The sequence below is a fragment of the Doryrhamphus excisus genome, chromosome 16, assembly GCF_030265055.1.
Source record: "Doryrhamphus excisus isolate RoL2022-K1 chromosome 16, RoL_Dexc_1.0, whole genome shotgun sequence".
Lineage (NCBI taxonomy): Eukaryota > Metazoa > Chordata > Actinopteri > Syngnathiformes > Syngnathidae > Doryrhamphus > Doryrhamphus excisus.
The window spans coordinates 8279691-8299220 of record NC_080481.1 but is presented as its reverse complement, the minus strand read 5'-3'; the positions used below and the strand labels follow the sequence as shown (position 1 = coordinate 8299220).

The following is a 19530-nucleotide window of genomic DNA, read 5'->3' as shown; positions in this document are numbered from 1 at the left end:
GAGGATAATGAAGCGCGGCGGCTGGATCTTGCATATACTATGGTGACATTGAGGTCATCACATGCGAACACAGTCATTATGCAGGGCGACTGAGCCCAGCATCACACAATGTTCTGTGTGTGTATTGTTTGTGAGAGCTCAAGGCTGCAGCATGGGATTGCTGTCGTCAAGGGGCCGAAAAAAAGTGAGCTGCTCTGTCAGTAAACAGCCACCGCTGAATATGCTTGCGTGTGAGCTTATCGCACGCAGGTGCAAGGTGCATGTGCAAGGAAAAATAAAAGTCACAAAAGCTTTGTGTGGATTGGAAAAGTTCAAAAAATTGTCTTTACCAGCACAATCCAGCATCAGCATCCTTTGCTGAGAATGCGCCCCAACTCCAAAGGGTGTGTTGTGTGGATCACCATGGTAACTCAGACCACAGCAAGCCAGCCTATATCTCATTACAGTTTGTAAACTGAAAAATGAAGCTAGATTTTATTAAGAAGCACCCAGAATGTCACCTATAGGAACAATTATGGTGAACCATTTTAAAACGATGCTCTTCTTGAACGCTTATTGCCTCTGATGTGATGCTAATATCCACAGGGATGACGGTGGGCTCATGCTGCAAATTCCTGGTATTCGTCGAATACCAAATGGTCATTATTGCCCATTCACACTTGTTAGTAGATGATAACCATTAATATTTAAAGTCTTATTTTGGGGGAGCTGATGAATAAACATGGCAATGTAGCTAGCAACTGACTATGTTAGCCTTGGGGCCCCAAATGACTAAAAACATTTTGACCATTAAAACAAAGATTTGGTTTATTGGACCTCATTAAAAAATAAACAAAAAAATCCCATTTAAAAAGGAATTGAAGGCATTACATGACAGTTATGCTCTCTTCAAATGTATTTTCATTGGCCCTCATAAAGAGGCGACAGAGCCGGTTTTGACCACAGTGGAAGGCGTCACCTAGTGTTAATATGACGAACTACATGTTGCTGCTCCAGAGCCCCGCTTCAAGCTAATGTTTTTTTTTTTTTTTGTTTTTTTTGCATTGGCCATCTCACTCAGGCGACTCAGACACCAACCTTCAAGCAGGCTATTTTTAAAAATAAGACATATTTATAAAATGGAAAAAATTAAAGCCACAGTGTGTTTCCACGCCCGTGCAATGACGTCACGTATTTGCGGAAGTAACCCGTTTCATCAACAAACACGTCCGCGTACTCCCAAGCGAAGAGCACATTTTAGCCTACATCAGAGACGTGGGAGACTTCTTTAAGGACACCGATCGTGGCTTTGTTGACAGAAGCAGGCAAAGGTGAGCATTAAATAACAATGTTTCGCCGAACTATGCGTCAAAGCTTTTCCGACCTTCACCGCTTCAAGCTAGCAAAATGTCAGGCAGCCGCTAAACTGAACTCACGTCACTGATCTTAGATCAGTGCTTTTAGTCGACAGGAGACTTCGATGATGCGTTGTTTTGCAACCTGAATCTTGACAGCATCACATCCACAGACGCTCGGGTCGTTCTTCAGTCCTGTCCTCACGTTTGGGTGGTATCAGCACGGCTTCCCCTTCCTGTGTCGAATGCTGAAGAGAGCGAGGAGTCCGAGGCCAAGGGGCTGCCAGTCGCCTTCTGCATCCAGGTGCTCGGAATTCCCGACTTCCGGAGAAGGGTTGAACGCAGCAAGCTGATTGAATGGAAGAAGGCCAGGGAGAGAGTCGTCTGATTAGTCTGGGCCAGACCAGGCCTCCTGCAAGAGACTACAGCAGCCACACCGTTAGCACAGTGCAAGGTTTGGCCTTTTTTTAAAATCACATAATACAGCAATTTAATCTCTAGCATGGATGCTAATGACGGTTGTATGGTGCAGGTCATGGTCCCAGGTTGTCAAAGATAAACCTGCTCAGCTTGTTGAGTTTGTGGCTGGAACTGTTCCCACAGGAGCAACCTGGAGAAGAAGAGCAGGTAGGGGTGGTAGGGGTGGTAGGGGTGTACCAATATTTACTAGAGGAGTGGCCAAATAGGATGCAAGAGAAAAAAAACTGTAAATATATGAGAAAAAAGTCATAAATGTAAGAGAATAAAGTTGTACATTTTTTTTAGAAAAAAATGTACATTTATAAGAAAAAAAATCATGAATTTATGACAATAATGTCTTCTTTCCTCTTAAATTTACATGAAAAAAGTTGTAATTTATGAAAAAGGCGTACATTTAACATAGTGTATTTATAATTTTATTAAATAAAATTTAAATAGTGTATTTTGTATATAAAAATTTGTATATTTCTAAGAAGAAAAGGTACATTTAGGAGAAAAAAGTCCTTCATTTCCAACAATAATGTAATAATACAAGTTTTTGTTTGCAGTACCGCAATGTGGGTCTAGCGGTGGTTCGGGACTCTAAAGTGGTGGGACTCCACTACTCCGGACATGAGCTCCACGCGGGACAGGCAGCCATCATCCAACATGGCGCCCGTCTGGCTGACTGTCAGCTGTACTTCTCCAGGCGACCGTGCGCCACCTGCCTGAAGATGATCATCAATGGTGAGCAGAGGAGGAGATGAGAACGTCCTTGGCGTGCTGATTGGGCTGTTGTGTTTACAGCTGGAGTGAGTCAGATCTCCTTCTGGCCTGGAGACCCTGAGTGCAGCATGCTGAGGTCCAGCCCCCACGGTCCTCCCATCCCAGAGGAAGCCATGCTGGATGCCATGGCGACCGAGAAGCTGAAGTCCAACAGCCGCTCCCACATATGCTTGCTCCTCCAGCCTCTAGCTCCTGGCATGGTGCAGTTTGTTGCTGAGACATCCAGAGAGTGTGACTTCATGGCGGGAGCTGCTGCTGATGATCTCGGCCTGAACATAGAGGAACTCTTTAGCAGGTATTTGAACTTGCTGTCACCTACATGTGTAACACCGGCTTTCAAGAACATCTATTGGTCTTCTCTAGGGAACAGGAGAAACACTTCCAGGACTTCTCCAAGCATTTTCTGATAGAGAGCCCCCATCAGCACAGAGAGATTTTGACTCTTATGCATCTGGAGAACTTCTGCGTGGAACCTTACTTCTCCAATCTGAGACACAACATGAAGGAAGTGGTGGAAGTTCTGGCTGCCGTGGCGGCCGGGGTGCCACAGCGACACTGCAGCTTTCACCAGTAAGACTCCTCCTTTCAACTCCTCCCCTCAGAAACGACATTGAATGACATTTTCTCCAAATAAGTCAATACAATCCACACAAAATATCCCCATTTTGTAGTAATTCCACATTTCAGCATTCAAACGTACAATAAATCATACAGAGACGTCCTTCTCCAGCTGTTTGATGCTGTCACTGATTCATCACAGGGAACCCTTCGTCACTGATGCATCATTAATGTCATCGCCCCCTCGCCACGAGGGCGTGTCCCAAGAAGTTGCCCTTCATTGCATCATCCAAGCCAGGCTCTTGGCGTATCGGACAGGTCTGCTCAGAAAACTGGAGCTTTATGGCTTGTTTTTTAGCAAAAGGACTTTACAGTGGTGTGAAAAAGTGTTTACCCCCGTCCCGACTTGGACCCCCCATGTTTGTACTTAAATCATGGCTCTGTGTGGAAAAATTTGCTCACTTGCCTCAGTTAAGGTCAGTGTTCATGACTTCACCATAAGAGACAGACTGGGCAAGAACATTAAGGATCATCTCAATTTTGCCAGAAAACATCTTGATGATTCCCAAGAACTTTGGGAAAAGTCTGTGGTCTGACGAGACAAAGGTTGACCCTTTCCAAGGTGTGCCTCCCATTACATCTGGTGGAAAAGTAACACCATTATACCAACAGTAAAATACAGTGGTGGTAGTGTAATGGTCTGGGGCTGTTTTGCTGCTTCAGGACCTGGAAGACTTGATGAATGGAACCATGAAGTCTTCTGTCTACCAAAAAAGGAGAATGAAAATGGCGACCAATCAAAAACAATGATCCAAAACACACCAGCAGGTCCACCTCTGAACGGCTGAAGAAAAACACAATGAAGACTTTGGAGTGGCCTAGTCAAAGCCCCTTTTTCTCCCTTAATATTAAGTCTAATATTTCCATCTGTTTGATGATCTGAACCATTCTAGTGTGACAAACAGGAACACTTTTCCACACCACTGTATTGTGTGTTGTAACCAGCTTGTGTAATCACTGTTGTGCTTCCAGAGGACCCTAAGGTGGGCGTCGGTGCAGTTATTTGGGCCCACGGACAGTCGGTATACTCCTGTAAAATTCTTCTACTGTTGTTTGGAGTTAACCAAAGGAAAAAAAAACATCCATTTCTTGTCCTAGGGTGTCCTTAATGGCCCCGGTGGTCTGTCCTTAGTGGGCTGCGGGTATAACGCTTACCCAGCGGGTTCGCAGTACGCCGAGTACCCCCTCATGGACGACAAGCAGGAGGACAAACGGCGGCGCAAGTACCGATACATTATCCATGCAGAGCAGAACGCCCTAACCTTCAGGTATCGACGTTGTGTTCTCGTCAAACCATCACTGTGCCGCCTGACAGCAACTCCACATTTCTTCTAGAACTCGAGACATCAACCCTGAAGAAGCCACCATGCTGTTTGTAACAAAATGTCCCTGCGACGAGTGCGTTCCTCTGATTCGAGGCGCCGGCGTCACACACATCTACACCAATGACCACGACAGCGATCGAGACAAAGGCGAGATTTCCTACCTCCGCTTCAGCAACCTGAAGGGCATCCAGAAGTTCATAGTGAGCATTGATAAGCGTAGATCTTAATTGTCACCAGACCAAAACACCAAAGTCTCTTGTCTTCACAGTGGCAAAAGGACGCCGTCGCTTCTTCTAACGTCACCACCAGTAAGCCTCATCCCGTCCCACTTTTTGTCCCGCCTCATGCTCCTTAACAGCCACATCTTTGCTTCCAGACGGTTATGCCGGCAAGCGCAGGAGGGCGGAGGCGCAGGGGAAGCCCGGCGTCAAGAAGCTACGCAACAACTTGGAGTCTGTGAGCTGAGAATCAACCCGAGCACGCCGGACCTGGACCTCCTCTTCCATCAGCACCAGTTTTTATCTGGTAGCCCACAATCGTATGATGACAATGGGATTGAGAACACACCACATTGACTTCATCACTAAGAAGCAGCCGATACATACAATCACAGTGGAACCTCGGTTAGGGTCCGCCCCGGTTAGAGTTCTTCTTGGTTAATGTTCATCATTTATTTCATTCTGTTTAGCATGCGTCTTATTTAGTTATTAATACACCGCATGAGTCCAATGTGTTTTTCCATTTAAATTATGTATACTTTTAATTGATTTGTATTATTTAGATTTAACAATTACATTATAATTTATAAGTACATATACGTATGTACAATTAATCTAAACACATACAAATGACCAACGAAAGATTACTTTTACCTGAAAGCGGTTGGAAAGACACCCGAAACTAAAAGCAAAGCAGAAGCCAAATAATACAAAACAAAATACTTTTGCACTTTTGCATTATTTAAACTGATCAAAAATATATTTTAAAGTATATTATTTTAATATTAAAACGATTGCCCTGATATGCAGAAAGAAGCCTTTCTGCGGCTTCAGTTATCACTTTTTCAAAAATGTATAAATAAATCATTGCAGTTGACTGCAGCCTAGTAAAACATATGCATATTCCAGCCAGTGTTGTTATTTTTGGCCCAGAATTATACACTTAAGCATAAACACAGCCAATGGAGACGCATGTTACGTGTCAGTCATGTTACATTACCAAAAAATAAGCCTTTGCAGGAAGTACTGTACAGAAACAAGTCAAAAAAGAAAGGCTAATGTGGGGTCTTACTGGGTAATACAAGAGTAAAGGCAACTATAGGGGTGTTATTTCAAGGCTAGGGGGCTTTAATGATTATAAAAACTGTAGAAGGTTCTAAATTGGGTTTCTATGCTCAAACAACAAAAATATATAAAGAATCCTACTTCGTGGAAATTCACTTATCACCATTGGGTTTGTTACAAATGACATAACACAAATTGTTGCGTTCCCGTCTTTTTTTTTTTTTATTATTGTCAGTGTGGTACACAATACGGGGTGTGTGCAGTGGGGAGACACCCGGGAGATAATGTTTGGACTGCTTGGCATCTCGCGCAAAGAAAAACATCCACTGGTGAATAAACCTGATCCCTTAAAGCTTGTCTTTTATTGGTTTTGCACATTTTGTAGCTCCATTTTCAGGATGTGATGTTTTTTTTTTTACAGTCCACTGTAATTAGAACTACTCACCGTCTCGGAGAATGGAACTCTGCAATCTAGAGTCTTGAGAATGAAGCTCCTTCCTTGAGAGATACAAAACATAAAGCCCACTGCAAACTTAAAATGGCACTTCTGAATCTTCCACACGACATGAACAAAATCATCCAAATCAGAAAAAACAGGGAGGAACCCATAAACGAACATCCATTTCAAATAAAAGTGCTAAAGGCGCCGCAGGAAGATGAAAGATGACAACATGGAGTGTCCGTTCATTTGCAAATTGAGTTGTTGTTGGCAACATTTGGCGTATGTTTAGTAAGATGGCATCCAGCTGTAAACGGTTCTTGTATCTTATGAGTAGACCACATACTTCCTTCCATCAAGTAAGCGGTGACGGAATTTGATCAAGGTGATTGAATGCTACATGCTAATGACCAAAAAACATGAAATACAAAAGAAAAGTGATTGAGAACTATTCTTGCACACATTTTAGTGGAGCAAAAGAGCAAATACAAATATCTTGATTTTGTTTAAATAGTTAATGTGTTTTTTTGTTTCTACATGTTCCTATTGAGAAAGAATTGAGCTTTAGGACGCCGGTTTCTTGAGATCCCTGATCTGTTTGATTAAGTACGTCTTCTCATCGTTGAACTGCTCGTCATCCGTGCGGTCCTTCTGGAAGTTGCTCAGGAAGTCGATCAGTTTGGTCTGGTTTTTCAGGAGGATGTCGACGATGGGCTGCGTCTTGCTGGGGTTGGCCACAAACACCTGAGTGCAGGGATGGATAAAGGAAGGAAAAGGGTCAAAGGAACGAGCAGAAAGCACAGGACGTTACATACCACTATCATGCTAGTAGGTGTTAGCATGCTAACGATTGCCAGTATGAAAACATTAATTTTTTTAAAACAATAATTATTTTTAATTCATTTTTTATAGATAGACACATATATAACCACATTGCACTATTATGCTAGGTGTCGGCATGCTAATGTTAGCATGTTAGTATTGCTAGCACACTAATATTAGCATTGTAGCATTTTTAGCCCTTTCATATCTAGACACTTGTATAAACACTGAACTAACATGCTAGGTGTTAGCATGCTGGTGTTAGAATGCTACATCATAACATTTTTAGTTTATAGGTAGACACTATTGTACTGGGTGCTAGCATGCTAATGTTAGCATGTTAACATTGCGAGCAGGTTAATATTAGTATGGTAGCATTTTTAGCTGTTTTCGTGCGTAGACACATCGGAACACTTAGCACTACCATGCTGAGTGTTAGCATGCCAACATTAGCATAGTATAAATTTTATACATTTTCATGAATACTAACTTAAGCAGAAACTTATCAATATCATACTTAGTGTTTTTAGCATTTTCAGAGGTGGGCACATAGAAACAATTGGATTAATAAGAGTAATAAGAATATAAGAGTGACTTATATCACTTACTAGGTCTACTATATCGGGCAAATGGAGGGTAAAGATAACTATAGGGGTGTTATTTCATGTCTAGCGGGCTCTAATTATGTTAAAAGTTTAAAGTGTATTTACCGAGCTCACTAGTTAGCCTCTAATTGATTTATTAAGCCAGAGTCAACCACGAGAAAGCAATCATGAATTCATTCTTAAAGGGTGTAATAGAGCGAGGAAGCAATGTTTGAACTGTGAAGTGGTGAAGGACAACTGCACTTGAAGATGTCGACAAAAATGTGCCCTTTGAGTGTCAGAAAGCGGTGGACTTTTAAGAACGGTGGACCAGAATGACACGAGCCGGTTGGGGGTTGGACCATACTGCCATCTGTACCTACCTTGAAGACGTGGAAGGCCTCAAACTGGATGTTGGGACTTTTGTCTCTCAGCAGGTTCATCATCATCTTGAGATTCTCCGGCTTGCTGATGTAGCGCGTCATCACGGTGAAGTTGTGTCGGTCCAGCAGCAGTTCGCCCAAAAGCTGCGGGAGAGGCTCGCGCGTCACATGACAAACCGTGTTGCACGACGACTCGCGGGTATACACACCTTGAGTGACTGCCTCTTGGTGACGTAGTTCTCAGAGTGCAGCAGCTTCTCGTAGTCTGCAAACACCTGCGGTGACACGTCACACCGTTCAACACGCTGCACGCTGTTGGCATTTGCAGGCGGACCGGGCTGGTCCACAATCACTCACCGCATCGTAGTGCTGTTCCAGATATTCCGCTACGAGCACTTTGTGCCTCGTCAGGAGATCCTGCAAGGAAAAGCTCTTGGGGTCATTTTGGTATAAAAATTGGCATATTTCACAATTCATTTCCTTGATTAAAGGCGGCACGGCAGTCTAGTGGCTAGCGTGCAGACCTCACAGCTAGGAGACCAGGGTTCAATTCCACTCCGGTTTCCTCCCACATTCCAAAAACATGCTAGGTTAATTGGTGATTGTCCATAGGTATGAATGAATGAATGTGAGTGTGAATGGTTGTTTGTCTTTATGTGCCCTGTGATTGGCTGGCCACCAGTCCAGGGTGTACCCCGCCTCTCGCCCAAAGACAGCTGGGATAGGCTCCAGCACCCCGCGACCCTCGTGAGGAAAAAGCGGTAGAAAATGAATGAATGAATGAATTTCCTTGATTAATTTGATGAGGCCTACAAAAAATACATTTTATAGATAATATAATAGATAATAATTTGACTTTTACATGCAGCAAACAATGCAAACTAGGTATAAATGACAAACAAAAAGGATCAATTCGGGTACCTTAAAGGTGGCGAAGGCGTCGGAGGCGATATCGAAGGTGGACATCTCCACGTAGCTGAAGAATCTGTGGAAATGATCGGAATAAAGAACCACCTTGGCCAGCGGCTCGTGGCGGATACACTCCCTCAGCATAATCCCACAGTTGAGGGCCACCTGTGGTGTCTCGTACCTTCAGAACCAAAAACCAAGGTGGGTCTGAGTCACTGGTGCAGGACTTGCCTGTGTGTGTGTGTGTCTGTGTGTGTGTACCCTTTCAACAGGATAAAGAGAACCTCTTGATGTGAGCAGAAGTATTCCACAGTGGGGCACCGGGTTCCAATCTGCCTCCTTAAGATGTTGTTAAAGATCTGGCACACGTCCTTCTTGCCCTGAAAGTATACGTGCAACAAAGGAGACCTTGAAGCTAGCATCAGGGTGATGACGCGTCACTGCCTCACCTCAAAGTCGATGACCTGCAGGTGCTCCACCAACGTGATCAGCAGGCCGCTGTTGTAGAGCTCCTGGGCCAGCTGGGCCACCGTCTCCGTGTGCGGCTCCTTATCATTGCTCCCGTATAGAATCTCCTTCATGGACACCAGACACTTGGACACCTCTTCAGACGCCTGCAGAACAAGGACGAGGAGGTTGGAACTGGCAGGTGTCTTCTACAGTTTCACAGATGGCGTCCAGCTACCTTGTCTGTCTTTTTGTCCTGCTTAACCAGTACGGCCAAGTTCTCCTTGAGGGTCTTGACGATCTCCACCGGAGTCTTGTGGGATTTACCAAACAGAGGCATGGTGGACTCACACTCAGGTCCTGAAACATACATTTCATAAGTGAGGTGACACCTAGCGGCTGTATATACACTATTTTATCACATACTACAGTGTTAATTGGCCCTGTACCCTAGAAACCACCCATGAATGATACGGGAAAAGACCGAAATGATACTGTGTCAAAGCCCAGGGCAGTGATACTGATAAAATATAGAGTTTAACCATGTCCAGTATCAGCCCCCGTAGCTGTCCACTCAGAGCGCGCTGCTCTGGTATTGTGCCCGTGAAACAACCAATCAGAGAACAGCGCATGAGTGCCTAGTGCTTCTCCAGTCACCAAAAAACCCAAAGTTGATTAATGGAACTTTAATTGTCAGACATTGATAAGATAAGACTGTTGAAATATTTGTGTTGTGTAGATATAATACATGTAATAAACTGAACATTTTCTGGAAACAAAATGGTCTTTTGATTAAATAGTACGTGATAAGCTCATGATTAAATAGTATGTGATAATAATAACGCGTGCTAGTATCGGTATCTGATACTGACACTTGGGGGCATGATACCTGGCCTGATACCAGACAAACCATGTGATAACCTATAAATACGGTACATATGCATCCCATAGACATGATTATTTCAGGACATCTACAAAATTGTGTTCAGAATTGAGGTATCACCTTATCGAAGCGATATAAGGTACAAGCATATCACAGCATATGAGCCAAACCTGACGATTGCACCTTCCTTTAGCACCCGAGTGGAACAATCCTGATGGCCCACTCGCTGCCTTAGTGGAGGAGGTCATTATGCAAGAGCCAGCCGGGCTTGCAGAGTCACATTCTCCTCTCAATGTGTCAGACTCTGGCCAAGATACGAGCACGCTTTTTTTTAATAATGGAGAAAAGAAGGTAGGTGACTGGTGGGTGAGAGGCGTCAGGTAGCGATGGACCAATAGCAGGAGAGCCGCGTGTATTAGTAAAGTAGAGAAGGGGAAGGATTCTAGAACTGAACTTTACAGTAACAGTAAAATCATCCTGAAATCATTTCTTTATGGCTTTCTAAATACCGTTTCTGCTGTATGCTCATGTCGAAGCAATAACTGATTGTGTGAATTCTGAAAAATGTTTTCATATTAATAATTCATCCTTGATTTGATTGGTTTTATTATTTTACTTATTTCACATATTTGATATGATTTTGTCCTGTGTTGTTTCTTTAATTTCAATTAATACTGTACTTCAATTAATAACAACTTGAATCAATCAATGACCTATCTTGTATTCTTTCTGTTAAGACGTGATATACAAAGTATTCCACCAAGTACAGCAACACTGCTGTTAGGCAATACGTTTAGCCACAAGGGGGCAGCAGAGTACCGCTGACGAGAGGAGTAACAAGGTTTGATGAGACGTGTTAACGGTCCTGTTTAACAAATAACAGCAAATGGTATTACATAAGATTTGGCATCATTCACAAAAAATAAATATTTAAAATGGATGGAAAAAGGTCGTTTTGCGTATTCTACTTCCGCTTTTCCTTTGCAAAAAAAAGGGAAGTGGGGGTGAGTTAATGATTATTGCACCATAAACCCCGGATATTTGTGCACACGTCTCGCAGCCCGGTCAATATCTGTCACAGGATAGAAGAGGCACTGAAAATACGACAGCAATATTTTCAGGTTGAGTGGTGGTTCCAGATCACGGCAAACTCAAACAACTGCTTCTTCCAATATACATGCAGGTGACATCACCTTGTTCACCCCTCCCCAGCAGAAAGCAGCATCAGGGCCACAACACAAGACACAAAAAGTTGAAATATGATGAGAATAACGGCGCAATATAACATGTGAATGTCAAAAGCGCCACGTAAATGTCAATGGAAGGAGAGACGCTTGTGCATTGCTGGCATTTTTTTCTAAATAACTGGATTACATTATGTCCCATGGGAAAAAAGTACCTCGGTTTTCATATGATTTGGTTTTCATCTGATCTTTTGTCCACCTCGGTCCATTCCACTAAGCAACTAAACAAGGGGTGTCACATGCTGACAAAATTAAAGGATGGAGGGCACAATAAAACTGCATCAGAGATTTGGTCAAGGTGGCTTCATGTTGGATGTTGGGCTCCATAGCTACAGCGGTAGTTCCCCTTCACTGTGTCACCTAGTTCTGGTTGTTTATATTCGACACCGTCAATAAATTGTGTGGGAGAGAGAGTTAGTTGACGTCTATAACCATGTCAAGTGACTAGCGCTACTCGAAAAGTATTTTGCGCCACCATTTTTTCCCAGTTTGGATGGACTTTTATTGGATTAGGAACCTGACTCAAGAGGTTTGTGTTGTATCAGTTGTGTCATTCATACTAAGTATATTCGGCAATACTGTAACTACTCTATACTTTTCTCCCGACTTTTTCCGGTTTCCCTCATAATCTTCATTTCCTGTTGAATGATATTAGTAGAATGTGCCACGGGCTTCACTTTGGATGCCCTTGAACTAAACATCAGCCATCCTAGAGGGTGAAAGGATCAGCTGATGGAGTGCATATATGTGATGATGAATCCTGAGAGCCACCTTGTCAACAGAATGCAATAAATCCTCCGGTGTGGACTCCTCCCAAGACCTGTCTTTGGGATCCCTTCTTCTCTAAAGCCTGACCAAATGTTACGCAACAGACTTTTAATCTGACGACCACTGGGCTCGGGCTCAAACAGTCACAACACCCCGCTGCTGCGTCTATAGCGTCTAACACGTGGTGAAGTAGATGCGGTCACACTTTCGTGTTTGAAGTTCATCTGGAGGTTGTGCCTTCGTTCTTGTACACATCCCACGCTCCACGCTCCACTTGCATCTGCTCGCCAAGCTGCACTCTTTCCACACACATAACAACCTTGACACCTCACATTAGACCGCTGCTGTCACTTTAAGCATCACGGCACCGCCAGCCCTGATGGCGGCCAGTGTTTGGTGACACTCTACTGGGGCTTACCAAAACCTGCGTGGGGACGGGGATTCAGACATTAGCGCACTGCAGTACAAAAACATGCACATAACTGAACGAAAAGGAGCTGCGGGCCCTCAGTGTGGTCTGCAAGGAAAGCTTTTCTTCAAATACTTCAAGAGATTGGTGGCAAAAACCCTGCACAGTTGGCTAGGTACACTATAGTTGTAAACAATACACTCTTGTACTGTATCGGATATAGTAGGAGTGTACAACCTTTGTAAAAAAAAAGTACTGCATACATACATTTTTTAAACTACTATTTTAACAAAATATGTCCTGGTAATCCTATTACTGGTAATATTACTTATTTGCCATTTTTTTCTGCACCTAGTCAATGAATAAAGTATCATTTGTTGATAATGATTGGGGAGAATTAAATAAATACATGAGAATAATTCTGTAAATACCACAGTATATTTTAGCTAGGTACACTCTAGTTGTAAACAATACACTCTTGTACTGTATCGGTATAGTAGGAGTGTACAACCTTTGTACACAAAGTACTGCACACAGAAAAATGAACGGATGTGGGTTGAGATCCAGCAATTAATCGATGATTATGCAATTAGCTAATTAATCTACAACCCTTTTTGTAGTTATCTAAACTAGTTATTAAGCCCACACAAGATGACCACTCCAAATGCCTGGTTCATAGTGACATAATGATTACTTGATTAATCCAAACAAGCTTAAGGTTAATCAACTAAGAAAATAATTTATTAGTTGCAGCCTTAGATATTTCTCACGTGCTTAGAAAACATGGTAAACCCATTCCACTGGTGACTAAATATAAAGGTTTTTTTAAAATACTATTTTAACAAAAAAATGTCCTGGTAATCCTATTACTGGTAATATTACTTATTTGCCATTTTTTCTGCACCAAGTCAATAAATAAAGTATCATTTGTTGATAATGATTGGGGAGAATTAAATAAATACATGAGAATAATTCTGTAAATAGCACAGTATATTTTAGCTAGGTACACTCTAGTTGTAAACAATACACTCTTGTACTGTATCGGATATAGTATCGGATATAGTAGGAGTGTACAACCTTTGTACACAAAGTACTGCATACAGAAAAATGAAAGTGAAAATTTGGGTAGAGATGCAGCGATTAATCGATGATTATGCAATTACCTAATTAATCAACAACCATTTTTCTAGTTATCTAAACTAGTTATTAAGCCCACACAAGATGACCACTCCAAATGCCTGGTTCACAGTGACATAATGATTACTCGATTAATCCAAACAAGCTTAAGGTTAATCAACTAAGAAAATAATTTATTAGTTGCAGCCTTAGATATTTCTCACGTGCTTAGAAAACATGGTAAACCCATTCCACTGGTAACTAAATATAAAGTTTTTTTTAAAATACTATTTTAACAAAAAAATGTCCTGGTAATCCTATTACTGGTAATATTACTTATTTGCGATTTTTTTCTGTACCTAGTCAATGAATAAAGTATCATTTGTTGATAATGATTGGGGAGAACTAAATAAATACATGAGAATAATTATGTAAATACCACAGTATATTTTAGCTAGGTACACTCTAGTTGTACACAATACAATACACTCTTGTACTGTATCGGATATAGTAGGAGTGTACAACCTTTGTACACAAAGTACTGCATACAGAAAAATGAAAGTGAAAATTTGGGTAGAGATGCAGCGATTAATCGATGATTATGCAATTATCTAATTAATCAACAACCATTTTTGTAGTTATCTAAACTAGTTATTAAGCCTACACAAGATGACCACTCCAAATGCCTAGTTCATAGTGACATAGTGATTACTTGATTAATCCAAACAAGCTTCAGGTTAATCAACTAAGAAAATAATTATTAGTTGCAGCCTTAGATATTTCTCACGTGCTTAGAAAACATGGTAAACTCATTCCACTGTTGACTAAATATAAAAGTTTTTTTTTTAACTACAATTTTAAAAAGTCCTGGAAATCCCATTACTGGTAATATTACTTATTTGCCATTTTTTCTGCACCTAGTCAATGAATAAAGTATCATTTATTGACAATGAGTGAGGAGAATTAAATAAATACAAGAGAATAACTATGTAAATACCAGTATGTTTTTAATCAACAATTTTAATGAATATATTTCCTGGTTATCCTGCTCTAAATTCTCATTTTCTGTCAGACATTCACACGGTCACTGAAAACCTCATTCACATCCAAATGTGCAAAAGGTCAATTCTAGCTATTTCTATACTAGTCTTAAGATTTCCATCATCAGGTCTTTATGTTGCATAATATTGTTGTATTTGGCATAATGTATGTTCTTATTGTAGACTTGTTACTGTGGATTGGTGATGACTTCAAGCTGAGTGAAGTCTTTGTGACTCGTGTCTCTACTTTCTTTGTAGTCCAGATGACGTCATCTTTAGTATTAGTCCAGTTCCCTGATGCCTTTGACAAAGACTGCCCAATTACAACAGAGGGTTGACAATTTCATCGTAGCGCTCGTTTCACAGCAAAAACAAAGCCACCTATCTACACAGATGGGTGTCAAGTTTGCAATTGGCACACCAACCGCTTTGAGTTGAGTCCAAAAATGTCCCCCTTTGGACACCCGTGTGCAATGGCATCCTCTTTTGGTTGCAGTAGGTATGAGCCAAGTCTCTAGGGACATATCACCAAGGACTTATCTGATGTGGCCAGCATCTGGGTGTTGTCAATGCAGATGCATGTTGCGATAAGAGGTCATTTGACATTCAAAATAAAAGCAGGCTTTTTTTTCCATACAAATTTGCATTTTTGGTCTCAAATTAGCCAAAAGCGACCAACACTGTCTTAATGTGGCACTTTTTTTGCAATAAAAACACAGTGGATCTGGGCTTGATGAGTTGGCCTTCATAAAACGCGCTGTCGACATATGCGGGTTCCATTGTATGTACTATAAACGGCAACCACAATAATAAACATACTACTACGCACATACGTATTAGACATGGTCAGTCCATGGAAACTTACTTCTGATGCTGTAATGGCATTTTTCACACATGCTCCATCACTCCTTTGCTTTTTAGATCATTTTAGATTATATTTAAACACAATTAAAATTTGGTCAGGTTGTTGCATAGGTCAACTGTTTAAAATGTTAACGTATTTTCTAAGTCTTTGAAAGAGACCCTTTCCTACTTCCGCAATGAAGCAACGTGACTTTTACTTTTAAAATGACCGGAAGCCACTTTGTTATCATCCTAGCGAGCATGACACCTGACGTCTAAAGTAACAGCAGGCTGGGAAAAGGGAAAAACAAAAATGAAAACACACTCATGTCAACATCAGGGGTGTAAATGACTGAATAGCTCAGAGAATGAGAGTTTGTGATAAAGTGTGCGGTTGACAGCACGTCCAAGAATGGCAGACAGCGTGATTTGACAAGGCTACACCCCTCTCTCCCTGCGGCTCAAGTCGCTTTTTGTTTGACAAATGTCCCAATCGAATCACAGCCGTCTCCCTCGTATCGGCATATCAGCGCCTACAAATGTCTGACTGGACGGCATCTAATAAAACATCTGAGCGAGCTGACCCCTGGTGAAGTTACACAAGACTACCAAGGGCAATAAAACATCACAGTTGCGTTCACGAGCAGATCTCCTACAGAGGATACTTACAAGTAAGGAAGAATCTGTTGTGTTTGAACGTCTACGCCGCTTCTGACCCGCTTCACAGCCGCCCCGATGAACTTGGGCCGTCACGCCAGGGTTGTTAGTTTGCCGAGCAGCCAGCTAAAAAGTGTGCAAAACAATTTAAAATGTGAGGAATCTGTTAGGAAGGCAGTACGGAATTCCATCTGGTTGATTTCAAGCCTTTTATCGAGCTAGCAAGGGCGAGCTACGCGACTTCCGGTTTAAACTTTTGGCGTAAAAGCGGACATTCGCTATCAGTAGGTGAACAAACACAAAGGAGAAGGAAAGACGATTGGTTTGGAAAACACATCGTTGAATTATATTCTTTGATGTCTCGTCCGTTACACGATATACGTTTGGGTACAATTAGATTTCTTTGTCTGAGTCCGCAGTGAAGCACACCAAACTGCTTTTAACTATGTTCTTGGCGTCATTTCCGGTTATGTTTCGCTTGCTAACTTGATTTATCCGTATCTTTCCAGGCGCGGTAGTCCTCGTCCACTTTACCTCACAGTGCGTCTTTTTGTCGTCTTCTCTGTCGTATTCACCTTATGATTTATCAGAAATGCAAATAATTATGCCTTATTACAATACAATTTAGATATTTGGCTTGCTGTGTCATTTATTTAGTCTTTCATCAGGACAAATAACAGGGTAGGGAACGACCGAGGTGGCACAGTGAACGATTTGAACGCGTCCATAGCTTACGTAGTGATGACGCGACAACTGATTAAAGTTCATTGGACCGTAGCTTCCACGTGCCGACGATACGTTTTCGACGCAGTGTGTGCATTTTTATAAATATGTATATAAAACCAGCACCGCTAGTGGATAAATAAATTTGGTCTATAAAAGTATTTCTTCCCCACTTGAAGAACTAAAACAAATATGTATAGAGGAAATCATCTCAGACTTTATTAAAGCAGCTTCTGATTTTACACACAAAGAATTACATATTTACAAATATACACAGATAATAGCTTTTATATCAATGCCATAATCAGCAGATATACAGTAGGAAAATAAAGACCATGGTTGCTGCAATGTGCTGCATAAAAATTAAAGTAGAAAATATAACCAATTTCTCCAGCCTCAAAAGTACAAATAATTGTGATCAAGTTTAGTGCCTGTTGTCGGGCAGAAAATAAACACTGTACACAAACAATGTACTAGCTGGTACAAATGTTTGAGGGAGGACACACAAAAGACTCACAAAAAGTCCTCTTCATGACTAGCATGCTCTTGAGGAGGAATACGTGTGAGGTATATATAGTATACAAACAGAGAGAGAACACATTTGTACAACAGCAACATACACTTCTGTGTTACACTGACCAATACACGAGAGGACAGCTTCAGTTTTATCAGATTTTATCTTTTGCGAGTGAACAACATGTCCTTTCACTGCTAAGAGACATGCATTCCGTGTTGGGGAATTCGATTTGACAGAGGGAAAATTTTACTTTGAGTAGCAGCCAGGATACATGCTCAAGAAGAGTGGGACTGGAGACAAATACGAGCCGTTCCGAGCAATAAACGGGTGGGGCTGCCTTTACTGCAACAGTGAGGTACATTGTCACACGTTTATCAAGAATCGAAACAAAGGGATTGCTTTGCGAGCGCGGTACGAGGGACGAGTGCCGGAAAAGGTTCCTGGGTGATTGTCGGAGGTGCAACACATCACACATTTCTTGCACCTAGTGACAAGTCTGTCAGCGAGCACCGCTCTAAAGAAAGAGCGTTATAAGGCTGAAAGGTGCAAACAAGCCAAGCAGGTCTTGGTCTGGCTGCTTGGAGGGAAGTGACTACTATCAAATGCCTGAGCTGGGCTGGGACAACAGCCTGTTTTTGTTCCTGAATGCAGGCCGGAGATATAAACAAGCACAGTGGTCATGAAGTACAAAATGGGCGAAAATAATAAGAAATTGAAGTTCCGACAACTCATTTCTTAGCAGACGAGCAGAAAGAATCCCGTAGGTGGAACTAATGAGGCTACGCATTCAAATGTGGTTTGGTGACCATGACGAAGAACATATTTGTACATGTGCAAGAATGTGCACACTAAAGACTTTAGTCCCTGTGGGGCAGGAATGTAGTCACACCTACCAGCCCCAGGCTTCCTCAGGGGTTAATCCAGAGCAGCTGAGAGGCGAGCCCGACAAAAGAACAAGGTCCAAGTCCCCTCTCTGATTGCGTTGTCTACACGACAAGAGGCCTGGCTGACCATTAGATGGTGGTGCTGTGTCTTGAAGCTGCACTTTCAGAATGATATATCGAGCAGAGTTGCAGCCTGATGCTAGTTTTCACAGCGCTGCGTCTCAGCAAGGTTTTCCTTGGCCTTGCTGTGACTCACTGCCGTCGGTACGCTCCCAAAAAAATCAAGCGCACATTCTTGAAATGGGTCAGTGTCAATGCTACATCGTTAAACGCACCAAGAGACCGTTATACCAGTGTCACTGACGGTTTTCTGTTGAAATTTAGCAAACCGCGGTGCTGGACGGGTCAGGGTTTGATGTCGGAATAGCTGGTGTAGGTCTCGCTACAGCTGGAGGAGGTGCTGAGGTTGCCGGAGACGCTGTCATCTGCAGGATAAATAAAACCAATCAATTCTTTGTTCCTGATGGCAATTAATTCAGTGTATAGTGTTTTATGCATGACTGGGTCCGACCTGAGCTGCTGAGCGACTGAGACGACTTGGACTCCGATATGAGGCCCAGAAGGTTTGCTGGTGCCACCCAGCCCTCCTTGTTGCTGCGGAGGTTCTTCACAAACCTGCAAGGAAGCACATTTGCTGACTGTAAATGGCGAATAAAATGCACAAATAGCAGAAGAAGACCTTTACCATTGTCCCTCCTCTCCCTCTCTGATCAGCTGCACCACGTCTCCACTCTTGACTGACAGCTCGTGAGGCCCTGCCTTCTCGCAGTCTGCTACCACTGTGTACTTTCCTGGAACCTGAAGAGGTGAAAAGGCAATCCACTTCACTTGACCCAAAAGCTACTAACTGACTAGCATGAGCTATTCATATTCTACACCAGGGGTTCCCAAACTTTACCAACGCAGGGCCCACTTGAAAATCTAAAAAATGTCTGTGGCCCACCTTTGTCCTATAAACAGTACATAGAGGAAATGCTGCATTCTCTAATAATAATAA

At 42.2% G+C, this 19530-nt stretch overlaps 3 protein-coding genes across 7 annotated transcripts in view; 1 reads left to right on the top strand and 2 right to left on the bottom strand.

The window, feature by feature from the left end:
• The first annotated feature begins 1146 nt into the window (after positions 1 to 1146).
• On the top strand, positions 1147 to 6173 carry cdadc1 (cytidine and dCMP deaminase domain containing 1). Of its 2 annotated transcripts, none has more exons than XM_058050808.1 (12): positions 1147 to 1310; positions 1508 to 1788; positions 1867 to 1961; positions 2363 to 2540; positions 2601 to 2874; positions 2943 to 3149; positions 3340 to 3455; positions 4170 to 4219; positions 4296 to 4465; positions 4533 to 4722; positions 4791 to 4830; positions 4899 to 6173. In XM_058050808.1, exons 2-12 carry the CDS (start codon positions 1692 to 1694, stop codon positions 4985 to 4987), a joined length of 1506 nt encoding a protein of 501 aa, XP_057906791.1. In that variant the 5' UTR covers positions 1147 to 1310; positions 1508 to 1691; the 3' UTR covers positions 4988 to 6173. The 2 variants fall into 2 exon arrangements, with proteins under 2 accessions (XP_057906791.1, XP_057906792.1); XM_058050809.1 differs by having other exon boundaries at positions 1162 to 1310; positions 1494 to 1788.
• Positions 6149 to 16773, bottom strand: cab39l (calcium binding protein 39-like). The gene is made up of 9 exons (XM_058050810.1): positions 16362 to 16773; positions 9628 to 9749; positions 9392 to 9556; positions 9204 to 9322; positions 8955 to 9123; positions 8391 to 8450; positions 8243 to 8308; positions 8034 to 8177; positions 6149 to 6988 (listed from the first exon to the last, which is right to left on the bottom strand). Exons 2-9 carry the CDS (start codon positions 9727 to 9729, stop codon positions 6809 to 6811), a joined length of 1005 nt encoding a protein of 334 aa, XP_057906793.1. The 5' UTR covers positions 9730 to 9749; positions 16362 to 16773; the 3' UTR covers positions 6149 to 6808.
• A 346-nt stretch (positions 16774 to 17119) lies between these two features.
• Positions 17120 to 19530, bottom strand: part of mcf2la (mcf.2 cell line derived transforming sequence-like a) — a 28940-nt gene continuing 26529 nt past the window's right edge. For 3 of the 4 annotated variants that reach the window (XM_058050806.1, XM_058050804.1, XM_058050803.1), the window contains exons 30-32: positions 19219 to 19331; positions 19045 to 19148; positions 17120 to 18958 (exon numbers count right to left, since the gene is read on the bottom strand). In XM_058050806.1, coding sequence (XP_057906789.1) covers positions 18879 to 18958; positions 19045 to 19148; positions 19219 to 19331 — 297 coding nt within the window. In that variant the 3' untranslated portion in view covers positions 17120 to 18878. The remainder of the gene's footprint in view (positions 18959 to 19044; positions 19149 to 19218; positions 19332 to 19530) is intronic. The other variant, XM_058050807.1, reaches the window with a different exon arrangement.

Coding starts and splice junctions, on each gene's coding strand:
- cab39l (XM_058050810.1), bottom strand. CDS start 9,729: ATGCCTCTGTTTGGTAAATCCCACAAGACTCCGGTGGAGATCGTCAAG. Junction 9,124..9,203: donor CTCTTTATCCTGTTGAAAGG/GTACACACACAC, acceptor TTGGTTCTGAAG/GTACGAGACACCACAGGTGG. Junction 8,309..8,390: donor TGGAACAGCACTACGATGCG/GTGAGTGATTGT, acceptor GTGTCACCGCAG/GTGTTTGCAGACTACGAGAA.
- cdadc1 (XM_058050808.1), top strand. CDS start 1,692: ATGGAAGAAGGCCAGGGAGAGAGTCGTCTGATTAGTCTGGGCCAGACC. Junction 1,789..1,866: donor CACCGTTAGCACAGTGCAAG/GTTTGGCCTTTT, acceptor TGTATGGTGCAG/GTCATGGTCCCAGGTTGTCA. Junction 4,220..4,295: donor TTTGGGCCCACGGACAGTCG/GTATACTCCTGT, acceptor TTCTTGTCCTAG/GGTGTCCTTAATGGCCCCGG.